Source organism: Apaloderma vittatum, unplaced genomic scaffold (genome assembly GCF_000703405.1).
Source record: "Apaloderma vittatum isolate BGI_N311 unplaced genomic scaffold, ASM70340v1 scaffold13096, whole genome shotgun sequence".
NCBI classification, from domain to species: domain Eukaryota; kingdom Metazoa; phylum Chordata; class Aves; order Trogoniformes; family Trogonidae; genus Apaloderma; species Apaloderma vittatum.
In genome coordinates this window covers 1,144-20,304 of record NW_009723446.1, presented here as the reverse complement: position 1 = coordinate 20,304, position 19,161 = coordinate 1,144, and the positions used below count along the sequence as shown (strand labels likewise).

Below are 19,161 nucleotides of genomic sequence, written 5' to 3'. Positions count from 1 at the left end.
TGAATAATAGTTAATTAGCACATTGCAAGTATGAAGTCCCATAGCCAGCTGTTCCCGTTATGGCTGGTAAGGTACAGAATGTCACTGCTTAGCAAAGGCACCTGTAGCTGCGCAGCAAGATGAAACCGAGTGAAATAAATGGGGTGGGGAGGAAATCCATGCTAAAATAAGTCATGCATTTCACATGACTTTTTTTTTTTTTTTGGTTGGACTTTTGGAACAAACTACATTGCTATCATTCTTTGATTTGGGCATTCAAAGTAAAACTCCAGTATCAAAGAAAAAACAGAACAAAATCACTGCTCTTCAGTTATTCACCAGAATGTTACTAGTGCTTTCAGTGGTAAATAAAGATGGGTCTCTGTTAATTTCCTTTGCAGTTAAACATTTTTTTTTCTCTAGAAATATACTGTAAATGAACAAATGTAATTTTCATAGCCATGTCTAATCTTGTCTTGGAATTATATTGTTCTGCCAGTTGTTGAATATTGATTTTCTTTTCTCTAAAGATATTTCCTACACATAGATAAGCAAACACGTAAAAGACATAAAGTAATGTAATTCTGTTAGTTGTACGTATGCAGGTATACTTTCATACCTTTAATTATTTATACCACATTAAGCTTTTATTTTGTGTGTGTGTGTGAAACCTCAGATTTTCTTTGATGCTATCAGGTACTTTTGTTTTAGAGCTGACACAGTCTACCCAGGTACAGGACCCCTCTCAGTCCACTGATCCCTACGATGAGTGGGGCACACTGTGCATCCCTTTGTTTGTGCTGTTACACTCGGACTAGTATATTTTCAAAGGAGCATAAGGAAGGTAGTGTACTTCCACAAATGTAATCACTTTTATAAAATACATTAATATTTATTTTCTGGCCATTTAACAGTTTCTTCTTAGATTAAAAAACACTTTATATGCTTGCTTTTCGTGTTTATTAAGACTTTCTTTTTCTCACTAATTTCTAGATGTTTAGCATTGTCATGAGAAAGAGTAAGTGAATGTGACACTATCTCACATCAATGAAGAAAATACTGTGGGATTCGTTCAGTTCTTACTTCCTGCACTGATGAAAATCAGCACAGCCACTTGCTGTCAGTAGAAAGCTCTTGGAGTGTGGAGCATTATACTTTTAGCAGAGTGTAACAAAAGGGAGAGGAGTCAGAAAAAAAAAGGTAACAGCCATGCTTTAAGCATCTATAAATGTAATAATTATATCCAAATATTAAGTTTTTAGTGCATTTCTTGAAATTTAGGTGGGAATACTTTCCCCCCCTCCATTCACTTCATACTCTTCTCACAAAATATGTGAGTATTTACAGCAGCACAGGTAAATCCGATTTTTATTTTTCCTATTTTCTTTTTTCTGGAGGTGTTTGCTTTCTCTGAACGTCAGAAGTTCTCTCCAGCCACCAGGAAGGTATAAGCAAGACAAGTGCGATGACCGAAACCGTGGAGTTGCCAGCGGAGGGGAATTCCCTGATAAGAGCTGTCTATCAAAGCCGCCTTCGCCTCACCAGATTGTTGCTAGAGGGTGGTGCCTACATCAACGAGAGCAATGACAGAGGTGAAACCCCTTTGATGATTGCTTGTAGGACAAAACATGTGGATTCCCAGAGTGTCAGCAAGGCAAAGATGGTGAAATACCTACTGGAAAACAAGGCTGATCCAAACATTCAGGACAAATCTGGAAAGACAGCCTTGATGCATGCTTGTTTGGAAAAAGCAGGACCTGAAGTGGTGTCTCTGCTACTGAAAAGTGGAGCTGACCCAAGCCTGCAAGATCATTCCAGTTGCTCAGCACTCGTGTATGCAATAAACTCAGAAGACAAAGACACTCTGAAGGTTCTTCTTAATGCCTGCAAGGCACAAGGAAAAGAAGTTATCATCATCACTATGGACAAGTCGCCATCAGGAAGGCAGAAAATGAAGCAGTATTTAAATGTTCCTCCTGCAGACCTCGAGGAATGCCAGACCCCAACTGCTTGCACTTCCCCATCAGAAATAGAACTGAACACGTCGCCATCCACACTTTCAAGTTCAAATGAAACTGAAAAAGCACTGTTCAGCTTTAAGGAGCTGGATCATCCACGAAGTGTAGTCAACTCACCTCAAACAGTTTCACTGACAAGAAAATCCAGCTCAACGAAAGTAGGGTCCAAGCTGGCACAAGTGCACCGACTGTGGTCTGAGCCTTGGATAAAGAGCTCTCCCTCACTGTTTTACCAGAATAAAGTTGCCTCTTTACAAGAAGAACTTCAGGATATTACTCCAGAAGAAGAGCGCTCTTTTAAAATTGATGGCCTTGCCTTATCAAAGAGATTCATCACCAGGCACCAAAGTATTGACATAAAAGACACTGCTCATTTATTGAAAACCTTTGATCAAGCTGGATCAAGGAAATTACCATATGATGAGCAAAATTCTCAGGCTCCTTATGTTGAAGAGAAACATAGCCTCAGTGGGATTCCTGTGGGTAAAGATGCCAGTTTGGGACAGATCAGCTTTATGTCAAACCTTAGCAGTATTATCCAAAAAAGAAATTTAGGAGCAAACCACTACAGCTCTGATTCTCAGTTAACTACTAGCTTAAGTCCTGCTGCTGCAGAAGATAGTAAGTCAGTGTTAGGAAAGAAGAAGATTCTTTCTCCATCTCACTCTTTGTTATCAAGTTCTAGAGAAGTATTGGAGAACGTGCCTCCAGTTGCTCTGAGCAGGAGAAATCAAGCTTTTCTGGAAAGACAGGGCTCAGGAGCCTTGTTGTTGAATCATATTGCTCAGACAAGGCCAGGTTTTCTTCCACCACTGAATGTGAGTCCTCAGCCCCCAATTCCTGATGTTACTTTCATAAACAGGGTTTCTGGGGTGATGTCTTGTGGACAAAAACACTTGGTACCAGCAGTACCTGCTTTCCCTACGGAGACCAAAAATATGAAAATGCTACTAAGGAGGCAGTCATTACAGACTGAGCAGATTAAGCAATTAGTGAATTTTTAGCAGGGGATAAGAGGGCTGCAAAAAATATTTACAACATGTACATATTCACTGCATTATCTGATTGTAGTGATACACGCCACGAAAGATAACAGGTCTGCAATGTAAAACTCTTGGAGTTAAGTAGCTTAGAGACTACCTGAAAAGATGTACTTTACTAATGATGCTGCTCTCTGCAAACTGAGGAATATTTATTATGCTGTTTTCATGTTTTCAGCTTCAGTACTGAAGTCTTCACCACAAGAGGCTGAACCCACAGTGGGTCTTAAGCACTGCAGTTCTCATTTTAGGCTGGAAGTACTGTTCCTGCCTCCAAACACGTAGCATTTCTGTGCCCACAGAGGTGGTACACGTGCCATTTGGGAACTGAAAACATCTGACTGTGATGCTAGACACCAGACTGACTCCATCCAAGTTGTGCAATATCCAGAAATCCCAGGCACAACCAGTGTGTGCAAGGGCTGGGCAGCAGCAGGCGTATGTAGGCAGTGTCTTCTCGCTTGAGTGGCCTTACAGCGTCTAAACAGAGAGTCCACACAATCAGTGAAATCCGTGTTGCAGAGCTGTGTTGCATGCATAACTGTGCTCACGACATTCCAGCTAAAGACTGTGAGTCTGTGTCAGAGGGCTTGCTGCCTGCTGGAAGTTGGCACGATCCACAGAGGACTGGAGAGCTCATGTTCAGCACATGACGCCTGGGAGCCAACAGAAAGACAGCACAGCAAACAAGTCCTGTATAATCGTATAAAATGACCGAAGCCTGCTCGCGCTGTCAGTTAGGCACATAAATCAACTTGGGCTTCTCAAGCTAGTTGGTTTCTGGTATCTGCTTATGTAAAAAGAGGAGGGCTAGGGGGAGTCGGAGGCTGTGTCTAAACTAGGGCCCATTGCTGTAGTTCCAGACTCCCCAAGATCTCCACATCATGCAGGAGCTCTTTCTCCCCAGTCACAGGCCTGGGTTTCTTTTCAGGACAGGGTACAGATGGTAGGGCAGATCCAGATGTTGTGTTAATCAGCAAGGACACCTAACAAATCTGAGAGCAAGGAAGCGCTCTGTTCTGCTCAGACAGACCAAAAAAAATACAATCCAACAGCCAAGATAGTCACTTGACAGATGGAAGTCCTCATTTTACTCAATTTGAAGCAGAGGACTGGATTTCTTACAGATGAGGAACACTCCTTTGCATCCAAGCTATTGTATATTTTAAGTATCTCTATGTAAAAACTGTTTTCCCTTCTCACTCAGTGTTCTGCACTTCAAAACATCTACATTGTCTTTGTGCATATTCCATAGATGTTTGATTTCTGGTATTGCATTTAGCATTTCATAACTCATCGTCTCAAGACTGGGAAATACTGAATGTGTTGTGTTCTGCCATGACTTAGAAAAGTTGATTGTTCTGAAGTTGTGCCCATACAGTGTGAATTTCTGTATACTGAAGTTAATTTTTTTCTCCTGAAAATAGACAAGGGGTAGTATCTATTTCTTGTAGCCTCAGTCAAAATTCACCTAGTCTGACACTGCCTAACACATAAATACAATGTTACTTAGCTTTGCCCTTAGTATAAGACTATTTCAAGAGGATGATAAACTTAAATACCTTTTTGTATGCTAATATAAAAATGGCCAAAAGTTCATAATAAGTGTATTTTGAAGAGGGGAACATTTGACATCCAGAAAGTAAAGGAGGACAGTTTACATCTCTGCACAACGGAGCAGTATGTCAAGTGTTGATATAAAACTACAAATTTCAATCTTGACATCAATTTTGTGACAAAATCTCTCCAAGTCTGCAGTGATGACAACTAGAAGGCAGATATCTTGCTGTTGATTCTCTGGCCAAGCTCTGACAGTTAGCTAGAGTAAGAAAAGGGGAAAATCTATTTTGCAATTGTCAAAATTAATTCTTCCCCAACAAAATATGGGTCCTTTGCCCTCCTCCTGTCATAGCTGTGCTATCCTGGGATGCACAGCTTCCTGGTGACAGCAGGGATGGCCTGCAGTGAGCTGCGCTATGCTATTGCGCTCAGCTCACTCGGATACGTTTGTTTAGTTTCTCACCTCTTGAGCGAACAGCACCAGTCACAAAAATGCTATTCTGGGTTTTGGTTTGGGGTTTTGTTTTTTTTTAATTAGAGATGGACTAGTCATCCACTGAAAGGCTCTTAGGTCATTTATGGACTGGCTGGCAAACTCTAGTCTCTACAAAAACACAAGAAGTGTTCACTAAGTTAAACAACCCAAACCACCAAAGTTTGCACATCAAGCATCCAAAAGTGAGAATGCTCTGAAAGTGAAGTTAAGTAAGTTTTAAGAGCTCTTAAATACCAGTGGGGAACACAGTGAAGGTGATTTGAGTTTTTCATTCCATTCATATTCTGCCTCGTATTTCAGGAGTTGTTGCTGTATCAGCATCTGCGTATACCAGGTAGAAACAAGGATTACATGGAAATCGTATTACAGCAGAGAAATAAAGTGGAACAACATATGTCAATATTATTAAATTGGTACAAAATGATCCCCACAAACAGATGCAATATGCTCTTCAAATGTTTTGTAACATTTGTAATGATATTATAAATGGAAATGGCAATTTGTAGTCTCTTCATCTCATAATGAAGTTAAATATTTGAAGCTAAAAAGTTATCTTTAAAAAAAATACAAGTTCTTTAGAAAAAAATGAAGTAACAGATCAGATGTTCTGGTATCTTTGCTGAAGTTCTGAGGACAGATGTCTGCTGTATAGATTTTAGAATTAGTCATATAGATAGGATTACTACTTCCTCAACAGGAAAAGTAATTTTTTTACCAAATGCTCAGACAATGGAAGAAAATGGCAAAGGTCTTGAGGAATGAAGTTCTTCTGTAGTATTACTGCTATTTTGTTCTTAATTTTGGTGCAAAGTAATGTGAAAGGTTAATGTTAATGGCATTGTGGCATCAGTGTTACAAGTGACCTTCAAAGGAAAACTAATTCAGTTTTGTTCTCTTGATGTTGTTATGATGCATAAATAAAAGTTATTTTTTCCCTCACTCAGGGTATACAGAAATAGACATATCCTTTTATTCACCACTTAGTGACGCTGAGTCACTACCAAAGGTACTCACTTGTGTTTCTCAGGCTGTCTCTATAGAAGAAAATTGGAACAGTTAATTAGATTTAATCCAACATAGCTAAATTTGTACAAAGTATTTTTTGAAAGAGGCTCACTCCATCTCTTGGTACCCTACTGCAGTTCCACTTCAGTTGAGATACACTTCTGCCATCTTTGAAGTCTCAATCCTCGTCATTTTCCAATGTCTTCTAATCAAAGAATGGGAAGCAAGACCTGAATTTCTAATGTTAAGTTCCTCCCGCCCATGAAACATTAAAGTTTACAAACAACAAAATAGCTTTCCAGTGTTCTTTATGCATCTTGATAAAGAAAACACCAAAAGCTGAAAAGTTTTTCCGTGCTGTTTAAGAGCTGTGGCTTCTCATCTGGAGAGAACCATCCGGACTAGTTCTCACACCTTGAGGTGAAAAATTAGTGAAGCTCATCCACTCTAACTTACAGAAAGATTAATAGCATAAAATCCTTAAACTTCCATGCACGTTGTTTTTTGGTTTTGCTTTAAAGAGAGAGGCATTTGGAGTTGCTTTGTTTTGGTTTTTGTCTTCTACAGTTATGCAGCACTTCCAGAAGAAGAGTGTCACAATTTGATGCAGGTACACAAGAAAAATACCAAACTGAAACAGTCATTAAATTTCTTTTTTTTTCCTCTTCATCAGTTCTTATTAAGATCTTCATCTTTCTGCATCTGTCATGGACTGCAACTAATTAATTTTCCAGCTAAAATTAGGTATTTAGATAAATGGGTTTTTACCTTAGTAAATCACTATTCCATTAGTTGGCTATTTTGAGTGGAGTCCCTCAAGGATTGGTGCTGGGACCGGTGCTCTTCAGTGTCTTTGTCAGCAACATGGACAGTGGGATCGAGTGAACCCTCAGCAAGTTTGCTGACAACACCAAGCTGTGTGGTGCAGTTGCCACTGTGGAGGGAAGAGATGTCATTGAGAGGGACGTTGACAGCCTTGAGAGATGGGCCCATGTGAACCTCAGGGAGTTCAGAAAGGACATGGGCAAGGTCCTGCACCCAGGTCGGGGCAGTCCCAAGCACAGACACAGGCTGGGGACGAGTGGGTGGAGAGCAGCCCTGCAGAGAGGGACTTGGGGTGCTGGTTGCTGAAGCGCTCAGCATGAGGCAGCCATGTGCACCGGCAGCACAAGAAGCCAACTGTGTCCTGGGCTGTGTGAAGTGAAACATGGCCAGCAGGTCAAGGGAGGTGATTCTGCCCCTCTGCTCTCCTCTGGTGAGACCCCACCTTCAGTGCTATGTGGAGCTGTGGAGCCCCAAGCACAAGAAGAACATGGACCTGTTGGAGTGAGTCCAGAGGAGGGCCATGGAGATGATCAGGGGGTTGGAGCACGCCTCCTGAGAGCACTGAGGCTGGAGCCTGGCTCCAGGGAGACCTTACAGCAGCATTCAGTGCTTAAAGGAGGCTACAGGAAAGCTGGGGAAGGGATTCTTCATCAGGACCCGCAGTGATAGGACAACTGGTTAGCAGTTTCAAACTGAAAAAGAGCAGAGTGGTGAGGCACTGGCACAGGTTGCCCAAAGAAGCTGTGGAAGTTCCCTCCCTCGCAGTGTTCAAGGCCAGGCTGGATGGGACTTTGAGGAACCTGGTCTGGTGGGAGGTGTCCCTGCCCATGGCACAGGGGCTGGACCTAGATGAGCTTTTAAGGTTCCTTCCAAACCACTATAGGATTCTATGAATTTGTTCATTTATCAAGAGCATGGCTTGTTACAGAAAGGCTGGTACTCACAAATAACCATCCTAGTTATATTCACACTGCATTCATAAAAGGGTAAAACTTTTTTTTTCTTAATTAAGGTTGAAATCCACCTTAAAGAACTACTGGCACTGCAGTACCTTCAAGGAGATCAAGTTTGACAAGGATACATCTTGAGAGAACTCAGGGTGTTTTTTTCAGAGTGAAAGGGGATAAAATTCCATTTTTTATGACTAATTGTTCTGTTAAATATACAGCTATTAATCCTTTTTAAAAGCTAATATGTCCTATACTCCTTTACATGAATTAGCCTTATATTAAAATATGTAGATGCAAAATTCCTGTTCAGAGGACACCTATTCTCTGAGACAGGCATGTCCTTGGCTGCTGCTTGCAGCTGGCTGAAAAAAAGCACAGATCTTGTATGAATATCCTTGGCTTTGGCATTTCGCACAATTAAAATATAAGCTTGTTTCTTTTCTTGGCACAGAATAGGCAAGAAAACCCCAGGGCCTTGATGAGGGACTGAGGCACTCTGGTGACAGGAGTGGTTGTTACTGTGTACAAATTCTTCATCTAAAGCCCTTGCAAGTACCTGTTAAAGCTCAACAAAGACGAATGAAGTTTGTAATAACCAAACTACAGGAACTACAGAATTATTTAAAACTCCTCCTGCATCCATATTAATCCTCTATGGTTGTATATACTATGTAGCAGCTGTAATGTGTCAGTCAGTCATTAAAAATCCCTCAGTTGAAAGAAGTCTGGAGGTCTCATCACCTCTCCAGGTGAAAGCAAGACTTGCCTCAGCCATACTTCTCATCTGAATTGGGATTCAGGAAGCGACGGCATCAACAGTTCCACAGTTATGTTATCAACACGAAGCCAAACCATTATTTTAAATTTAATCATAAATAAGGCATCTCATTTGCTAGCACCACATGTAAACCTAACGTTAATTCAGAAGTTTTGTACCAAGGAGAAAATAAAGTGAATGTATGTTCAGTCATTTAAAAAACATGCAAAGATCTTAAATTGAACAATGAAGATAAATTTATTTTTTTTTAGAATTATGCCCTGGTTTGAGCTAAACAAAACCAATTCTCTTGATTTTTACTTTCCAGTTCAGTCTCTTCTAAAAGGCTGCACTTTCTGAAGTCAGCAGCATGTTTTTGCAGACAGTGTGTGCTACTGGCAGTGATAACACCTGATGTTACAGTCACTGCCTGGCACTGGGATGCAGAAAGGCTCTTGCTGATACTTATTCCTACAGTGACCAAGGCCACTGCTGGATCTCATGTGCCATGCGGGGGGTGCTGGGTAGTGAGAGGGGTCACAAGGAAGTAAAAGGTTGCACCTCTGGGGGGTAATAGACAGGACAGGTGACCAATGAGAGTATTCCATCCCATATACGTCATATCTAGTATAAATTGAGTGATCACGAGAGTTTCTGCACTTTTTTCTCCAATGGCCGGTGTCCTGCTTTTGATCCAGATCCTGAATTCCCGAATCCAGCTCCTGTATCCAGCTCCTGCTGCCGCTGAGCCTGGGGCTGCCCCCGTGCCTCCTGCTCTGCAGCACCAGTGGGGATTGATATCGGGGGAGGGAAGGGCAGGGGGAGCTGGGTTCAGTATCAGGCTTATATATATAGATGTATATAGTTCTTTGTTTTTATTATTTCACTATTATTGTTTCATTAAAGCTGTTCTAGTTTTCTTTTCTAACCCGTAAGTCTCTCTGCCTTATTCCCTGTTCCGTCCTGCTGGGTGGGGGCGGGGGGGGGCAGAGGGGATTAGAGCACGTCTGCCCGTTTTTTAGTGACTGGACCAGCCCTAACCCATGACAGATAGTATGCAGCACGGTTTATTCCCAAAGATGCAGAAGCATGCCAATTAACTGTAATTAATTCCTGTATTTTTTCCCCAAAGGCATCAGCTAGCAATCCTGAACACTTTCACGACCTGCCACAGATGGCAGGAGTTACAGCCTTCCCTCTCAAAAAGAAGTCTACTTTAAAATGTAGAGTTCACCTGTACGTGCAATTTTAAAACACAATGAGAACATCTTAACAAAACACATTTTAATTCTGCTTGGACAGATCCCTTCTGTGATGATGAATCGGACTCACAATTAGGCAGTAAAAGCCACAGCTGTAATGACAGAGGAGTCACTGAAAAACTCAAGAGAACCAAGCCAAAGGATATTAAAAAACAACATACAATTGCACCACAAATCTGAATGTTCAAAATTCAGAAGATGGTAAAAATGCAATACTTTGAATTCTACTGGAAAACCAATCAGAAATAATGCTTCTTTATTATGGCTTTTAACAACTAGGTTCTGCTGTGGCAGTCTAGAAGACATTACCCCCAAACGTCCTGTGGCACCAATCTGCCTGCAGTTACTGCTCCTGTTGAAGGGAAGACCTGAACACACTCACGCAACCTGGAGTAACTGCAGCTTGGAGTATTTTCTTCAACCACGCTAATAAGAGGTTAATGATATGATAATTACATTAACTTGCAGTAAAGGACGTATCAGAAGTAACTGTAAAGAAGGTAGCAACATCTTACTTCACTGCAAAGATACTAATCCAGCAAAGCCCTGTGAGAGCCAAAGAACCAAAGACAAATTCACATCCTGGTTTAGATGTTACACAGCAGCCCTCACTTCTGCATACAGGTTGGAACAAGGTTTACAGATAGAATTCTTGGTGAAATGCACAGTAAATACAACAAGCTGATACAGAGACTATAAGTCTAGCCATCAGGGAACCACTTGCACAGGCAAACATACTCCTGCAACAATAAAAGCCCAAACAAACTAAAGGATATATGTCTGTGAGCACCAAAACACAGCAACAAAATAGTGTTTTTCAATTTAAATGTAAAGAAACTAAAGTTTTTTGGTAGAAAAATGTTTGCAATCAACATAAAATGTATGGAAAAATACTTATTAAAAAACTCTCTGAACACTTTCCAGTATCTCTTCTTACATTAGTAGTTTTACACTTACTAAAAGACATTTGCTGAAAACTGAAAGAAATTTTAAATGAAGAAATTTTAGAACATCGGAATCTATGGAAAAGCCGCCCTGACTCTTGGACATAATGTAGGATGTGATTCATAATACTCTTAATAGGCTCTCCCTAACCTTTAAAAACCAAATCTAACCCAAACCATCCCAAATATTCTAAATTCCCCCAACAGTGCAATTCCTGTATTTTTTTTTCTTCAGGAAAAGGAAGGGCAGGGCCATTTCATCACTAAGCTGCTAAATGAGATACAAAGATTTTTTCTGTAATCCCCTAGCTCTGTCTTTTTAATCACCACCAGCATCATTCCAGATGGTGGGCTGCAGAAGTGGAGGTTTATATAAATCTGGTTCTGCACAAGGAGACCTGGAAGGGTCAGATGCAGCTTCCTGGGGCTTGTGGCAAGTTCTGGAACAAAATTTTTCCGTAACCAAACAAAGCACAATAAAAATCGAAGTGAAAGCTTTATGGTGCTCAAACATTATATAATGGTTAATGGACTGTGCAGAAATAAGTCTGTAGTAACATGAGCAAGCTGTCTGACAAATACAACATAAAAAGCTTTAATTCACAGGTTTTAATTAAAAGACTATTGGTGTGGGGGTTTTTGTTGGTTTTTATTGTTTTGTTTTGTTTTGTTTGCAGTCAGAGGAAGTTAAAACTGAGGAATTTTCAAATGAATGCTGAAGATGGGGAGAACCACTTTTGAGAAATGTGTCTTTGGGGGCATTTTCTTCAATTTCACAGCAGATTTAAATCATACAAACCTCACATCAGCTTCTGTTCTGTTTTCATCAGTATATTTAGAGGTTACTGTAAGATACTGTTCAGTAACTGTGTGGACTAATGATGTCAATTCTACTCTGTAACATGTTATTTTATCTATTAAATAAGTACTATAAAATCCATAGAAAAATACAAAGCTTGAACTACACTTGCAGCCAATTATAAATGTTTTATTAATCAGTTAAGTCACCTGAACATTCCAAGCAATACCCACTTCCATTAAAGTCACCCAGATTTTTCAAGTAACAAGGACAATTAAGAATAACCTGGCTGAAAGATACCAACAGACATGAAGCACCATGAACAGGGGAAATTGTTCCATGTAGGGGTGGCAGAATTTATAGCTTCTCAACAAAGTTTTAAGTAAAAGGAATAGATCCCTAGCAGAAGGTAACAAAATAAAAAGTAACACAGATCTCTGTTTTCAAGAGAATAAATAACTGGCTTTTATCTCACTTTTATTACCTTATTGCAAGCCCACAGCTTATTTTAGGAGAGCATTTGTATGAAGACTGGCATGAAAAGAGAGAAACAAATTCACATGAATTTATTGATGTGCAAGTGAGACCAGACTGACATAAACAATATAAATCACATCGCAGGAAACTAATAGACATCCATGGGTAAAAAAACAAATGCAGAGAAATTCAGATAAGTGGGATAATCCATACAGATAATCATCATATAGTGAAACCATTCTGTCACTGCAAGAATGCTTCAAAGAATTAACTTCTAGTACTTTGGTTAATCTTGCTTTACACATCTTGTTACTTTAATTAATTTTTATGGTAATCTAGATCATGTCTTCTTTTAATTTTATCTGAATATCCCTTTTAGTCATAGGCACATATATTACTCAGTGCTCTATCTTCCATGATGCCTGTACTCTTAAAAATACTTCTGGCAATTGCTGTTTTTTTTACTTGATGTAAAGTGTCCATCATCCAGAAGAGATTACCATGTGATCAGAACTGCTAACATGCCTGTCACAGAATAGGTCCTGAACCTGTTTTACTGAAAATTATCTGGGTTGGAAAAGGGTCTCTGAAGTATTTAAAATACTTTCCACAGTTATGATCAGTTAGGAAATCGTTAATCTCTGTTCTTCCCATGGTATAGCAAAGCATGCATGCAAGTCTTAAAGAAGGAGATGCTATAAAGAACTGAGAGGATAAATCTGTTCAGGTCAGGTCATGTCACAGTGAACTGAAAAATACATGATTTTTCCCAATTCATTAAAGGAATCACACTGCCAAACTTGGACTTTTTCCTTGCCACCATTCACACTGACTGAGTGTGCAAATTAAATTAAGTACTCTGTTTAACTATTCCAAGTACAACTAGATAGGTTTTTCCTTACTTCCAAGTATACTGTATCTTAGTAGGTGACAAAACCAGAGAAAGCTCCACCTCCCAAATCCATAAAACAATTATTAGGTAAACGTGGCAAAAGCATAGGCAATAACTAGGAATCTGGAATTTTAACAACTGCATGAAATCACCCTATTTCGAGATTTAGGATTAATAAATGTAACTAACTTTTCTATCATGGTTGCAGTAATGCTTTGGTAAGAACCAAAAATTGCTGTAACCAACTCTTTACTACTAACAGCCTGTCCAGTGTCATGTAAAACGTTAAAGGTAACACAATTCCTGTGGGAAGCATGTGAGAGGAATGGGAAAAGGAGGACAAGAAGACATCAGGATAATGCCTGTTCACAGAATAAGCTTGAATTTAGAAATCAAAATCTCCTCTTGCTGTGAAGAAAACCTTTGTAAAATTTGGCAGAAGGCAAAACCACACAGCTCATGTCTCAATCTGCACTGATTTAAGTATCTGTATTAATTTTGAGGGATGCAGAAGCAGAAGAGGCAAAAAATACTGAAAATGGTCAGAACCTTCCTGCAGGTGACAAGGAGGGCTCCAATGAGTTTAGGTTTTCTCAACTTTTGAAAATCTGTGAAATTGTATTCTGAGAGTCAAAAACATGAACAAACCAGGACAATGTAGAAAATAACTGTGCTATCAGAAAAATGTACAATTTTTGCTGTAAGCTCTAGTCACTGTACAGTTGTTTCATCCTTACAGCCTCTGGCTTTCATAAAGACTGCAGCAGAACACTTTACATAATTGCCGTTACAATTAAAATTTAGTTTCAAACTCTTCAAAGACCCACCAGCACTTCTCTTTCATAAAACACCACAGCTCTTTTGATGCTCTCTCTGATGTGTACCTCACAGCAATCCATACTTGTGCTCTAAGTACAGGAGATTATTCTCCATCTTGGGGGTTCTGCTTGCCCCAGCACCTCCTGCTGTGCAGCTACAAATCCAGCTCAGCCTCCTCCCAGTCAAGGCCCATGTTGCTGATGGCTCAGAAAGCTCGGAGCTAAGCCACGGTGAGGAATGCGCAATTACAACATGGCAGAGAACCCGATCCACCGCAATGCAGTAAAAATAACCATTCTTTCTCCCTTGAATGTGTAGCACCAGGGATCACAGTCTTCAAATCTAGCATTGTCAACCAGGAGTGAGAATGTTATCAACTGCAAAAGGCATTAAAAATGGAGTGTACCACGATGAGCTACAAAAGAACCCCTTTGGGGACTACATAGCTCTGTACTTTTAAATAGGGTCTTGACTTGTGTCTTCCCCTACAAAAAGCAAACATGGGTTTGGTAGAAAATAAAACTTTGGCTTACACAAAAGCAGTTAGGAGCAAGCCACATTGGTCCACAACTCTCAGCTGGGGCCGTTCTCCCCTTTTATATGCTTGTACGGCAGAAGTTGTAGGATATTTAGGTAATGTGAGTAGACTTTACTACACGCTACTGGGTGAATAAGAGGGAATGTGCATATGACGAGTAAATAAAGAAGGCACTAAATTTCTATTTGAGAAACTTTTCAATAAAGTTATACAAAATCTGCTCCAATAACCACAGCTGTGTTAATTCCTTCGGGAAGGAAAAGGCATTTCCCTGAACAAGAAATCCTCACATTTAAAGAGGCTAAGTATTATAAGGTCAGAGATCACTTGGTTTGTGTTCACTATTCTAGTCCTATGGCTTTTTTAAATTCAGAATTTTGTGGCTCTAAGATGTCATAATAAACCCTACTTTTATCAAGGTTTTCTCGGATGTAAAGCAAATCTTCTACAGAATACACATCTTCCTTTCCTGTCCAAAGAGTGAGGCTGTACCTGTATAAAAGAAGAAAAAAAAAGACAAAAAAGGGAAAAAAAGAAAAAATGTTACTAACTTAAGATAAAGCATTCAAGACAGAAGACACTGCACTAATAAGCTCCTAAAAATATTTAGGACTATAGTTATCTTAATTTTAGGAATGTAATTAAATACCAGAAATCTTAATCTCATTTATAAATGTTTCAAAGTTAAGAAATCACAATTTTTGAACTATCAGAATTAATAGTTTTATATGTCTGTCCCCTCCTTACCCCTCTACATCCAGGCTCACTCTCTACCCGGCATGGTCCCATCTTCTTGTTACCACAGGGGCTTCAAGTTCATGGGAAAAGCAATTCCCGGATCAAAATGCTACCCCAGAAACAGGCATGATCAAACACATTCTAGTTTGCCCTCAGGACACTTTGTACACACAGAGTAGCTGAGTAACATGACTGGTAGTTGTTAAATAAACCTCTATTTGACACATGCAAACTAAAATTTGCTGAGGTCTATTCCTGTGATTTTTTTTTTTTAGCTCATTACAGAGGTGAATCACACAATTTAGCTCCAGTCAAATGTCAAGTTCTTGTGCCTAAAATTGCAAAATTTTTAAGACAGACAACTCTACACTACCCAGAACAATTTATCTGTAGCCTGGTCCCTGTGTGGACTGTTCTGCCAAACCTACCAAAGAATAAAACAGAAAAATCTTAGGCACATATTTACTTGAAATTTACTTGGCTGAGCATTTAAAATTTGACAAAGCAATAAATAGTTACCAGGGTACCATAACAGAAAATGTGAGGCAATCCCAGTTATAGGTGATTTTCATGCTTTGTCATCTACATGATGTGTAGTGGTGCCATCTGATTAACTGAATCTGTATCACATACAGTTTTCTCATTAATTGCACAGACTTTACTGTAACTCTTAAAAAAACCTTGAAGAACAAAATATCATGTAAAGTCAGAACTACTACCACCACCATCTCTGCATGACAAATACTTCATTTTTTCCCTTTGTTTATTAAAACAGTAATAATCTAAAATACAGATAAATCAGAGTTTAGCTGTATGTGAGCAAAGCTGGCACAGGAATATTCTGAAATTTTCTGCCCTGTTGTCTCCAATTACTCAGAAATTTTCCATACAAGCCACTGTCTTAATTTTTCTGTCTTGGGCTTTGATATTGGTTAGTGCTCAAGGAACAACTTTATTGTAAAATGTAAGCAGGCAGAGAAGGTGAAAAATATGAGAAGAACACAATTTATATAAATCCTGTTTTATTCTCATTTGTTTCATATAAATATTTTCTTCTAAGAAATTGTTATGGCTTTGTAAGAACTATTTTAAGAAGGAAACAGAGTTTGGAAACCACTGAATGTATTTCAAGTACCTAAGCAAAACCAACTAGTAGCACATTCATTAACTTCCAGTCTAAATAATCTTTAATTTTTTATATGACATTATTGCAGAAACTATAAATACTGAATCCAATAAAAAGGATCTATAAAATGTAAGTATTTAATCACCATTATTTTCAAATTGAAACATTCAACTATGTGGTCTATTTAACTACAGTAGTCTTATGAAATGTTTCACTGCAACTGGATTACAAATCTACACAGGATTCACTACCTATAATAAGTAATTTTAAAAACAGGTTTTGGATTTTTATTATTTAAAGAAAATACTACTGACCGCTTCTGTATGACAATACAATGTAAGAGCTGAAGGAATTACAGAACTGAAAGGGTAATCTAGAAGGAAATAAATTTTCAATGTAATTGGGATAAGTACGTACACATAACTGTGCTATATTTAATATAAACAATTATGTGCCTCTGTAATAGACAGCTAAAAGTAAAGGCCCTGAAACTTACCTATCCGACTGCTGCATTAACCAACACAGCTCAGTTATTGACTGTCGTACCAGTGCTGCTCTGACAGGGAAAGTTACAGGCTGGGAAAGTGTACTGCATATCTGAGCCATTTCTTTCACCATCATCCAGTCATAGCCTACAATAAAGACCACGAGATTAAAAAGAATTCTTCACAAACACAGTATCTGTAGGCACAATAAAGTCTAGAATGCTTAGGCTGCAAGGTAATACAAAAGCAAACACGGGCTCTGTGAAAAAGACACAATTCTAAAATGAAATTGCTAAATCATTATAAATAATGTCACTGTCCCAGATAAGGAAAAGCAGTCCTAGTAAACATATTTTGAAAATATTTATTTATATTAATTGCAGTGCTATTTTACATATAGGTACAGAATATGACATTTTCTATCGTCCAGAAAATTAAATCCTTCCTCTGTCTCTAAAAAAGTGCTGCCATTGATTTCAACATGGACTACTTTTAACTCGACAGTGACCCTTCAAAAACAGAAGCATTTAGAAAAATTCAGAAAAAAATTTGAATCAATGGAGTAGAAGGCTCTAAATTATTGAGAAATGAAGCACATAAAGTGTATTGTACTTAGAAAATGTTAAAATCAAACAATCAAATATGCTTCAAGTGCCAGCTGTTGAGAAATAAGCTGTTCTCCTATCTGACAGTGTGTCTTTAATTAGCACTTTAACGATCACCATAAACTGCTATTTAGAATGTAGATGCAAGTTACATTTATTAAAAAGGATTACTCAGTGTACAGTATTTCCAGTTCATTACTTCAGCAACTTTTTACTGCACTGGTAATACTTTGGGCAATTACTATGTAACTCACAGCAAACTCCTCATAACGCAATATTAAATCTTGCTAATGAGCAATTAGCAATTTGAAAAGGTGTATAATTTTGCTGCACACAAATGCATGTGCACTGCAGCAAAACACCCTTACAAAGCAGCTATTAGATTTATGAGAGGAAGCCTGCAAAAAGATTAATTGTTGCATGTTCAGGATCTAAATTCAAGTTCAGGATTAACAATAAGAAGCTTCAATTAGGTTCTCAAAACTGAGATTTAAAAAATGTACTATCATCAATAAACTAGAATGTATTGAAAAAATTAATTATTCAACAGATATGAAATGTTAAAAACAATGCTGACCTATAATTTTATTTCATTTATCTACTGACAGAGTTTTAAATTCCAGTCAACCTATTTTTCTGCAGGACATATGGTAGAATTCCTATTACCAAACCAGTCCTCCTATGACTCAGGGAGCAGGCTACCTGAAACAGGGTGTAAGCAATTTGTCCCCAAAAATTCCTGAATGTGTGTGAACGAGTTGACGAACAAAATACTATTGTAACAACAAAAATATCATTTTTTATATAGCTCTGCTGCAACTCAAAACTGAACTAAGTGCTATTAAACACTATCAAATATACACCAATAGAGAAAATCATTCTTCTTACGTTCACTACTATTTTCAAACTGGCAAGGTGGCATACAATTTATGGTGAAACAATCATGAAATTAATTCAAAGAAAACAGACTATGCAGTGTAAGCATTAAATCTTCTGTCTTTACCTTTGTTGTGTCTGTCAGGGTGCCAGCCAGTTGTCCACCCCAGAGATAAGGTGACATTTGGGAAAAACGAAGTGATGGTGTCAAGGAAAGCTTTTGCATCCACAACGGCATTACTCCCGTTCGGTCCCGGTAGGATGTCTGCATTGATCCAAACAGGTCGCTTCAAACGATGCTTCACATGTTCCAGAAGTTCCAGGGAAGGTCGTACGGCTTCTAGGCTGCACCAGTAACAGAGGGGTGAGACAAGACACCTCATTCTGACTGAAGACGGCACATGCACAGTACGTAGGAAGGTGGATATATTAATGAATCTCTCCCGGTTAAGCCAGAGAGCAAATGCTGACAGCCCTTTCTACCACAAAGTGACTGTTACTGCTGGTGTAAAACTGCGTGAGCCTCCTGTCTCCCTGCTGCACAACATGAACTGCCTCACAGCTCTCCTAACGCCAAACCTTTTAAGATTTGGATGTTGTTAATTTAAATTAGAGGAAGCCACTGCAGGCTCTAGCACTTTCGTAGTGGTTGTTTCCACAGCTCAAAAGCACGGCCTGCATAGTAGGGCAGTGTGAGGAAGACTGCCCTAGTCCTGCGGCTAATAATTAAGTATGAGAGGCAGTCACTTAAGTGATGAATGCAGCACCACTTCAGGCATTTTGTTAAATGCTTACAAGTCACGTATTCCCACTGTTCTCTCAAATCAAAAGAAAAAGCACAACTAGAAGGCAAATGACCTTTATCCTACCAAAACTTTTGAAACCACAGTATTGTGGAAGCAAATGTGGAATAATGGGGAAAAGGAATAATTACCAAGAAAATAAGTTTTTTTTCTCTCACAACAAATTA

The 19,161-nt window shown here is 38.9% G+C and overlaps 2 protein-coding genes across 2 annotated transcripts; one reads left to right on the top strand and one right to left on the bottom strand.

The window, feature by feature from the left end:
• The first annotated feature begins 1,444 nt into the window (after positions 1-1,444).
• ANKRD34B (ankyrin repeat domain 34B) lies at positions 1,445-3,001 on the top strand. Its single transcript, XM_009872131.1, has one exon. It carries the CDS (start codon positions 1,445-1,447, stop codon positions 2,999-3,001), a length of 1,557 nt encoding a protein of 518 aa, XP_009870433.1.
• Positions 3,002-14,702: 11,701 nt separating this feature from the next.
• On the bottom strand, positions 14,703-18,536 carry FAM151B (family with sequence similarity 151, member B; the record flags this gene model as incomplete). Its single annotated transcript, XM_009872132.1, has 3 exons — positions 14,703-14,853; positions 16,722-16,857; positions 18,319-18,536. Coding segments are annotated over 3 exons (505 nt in total), but the record flags the coding sequence as incomplete, so codon positions are not given.
• Positions 18,537-19,161: the final 625 nt, after the last annotated feature.

What these genes read in the sequence shown, in the direction of transcription:
- ANKRD34B (XM_009872131.1), top strand. Translation starts at nt 1,445, where the DNA reads ATGACCGAAACCGTGGAGTTGCCAGCGGAGGGGAATTCCCTGATAAGA.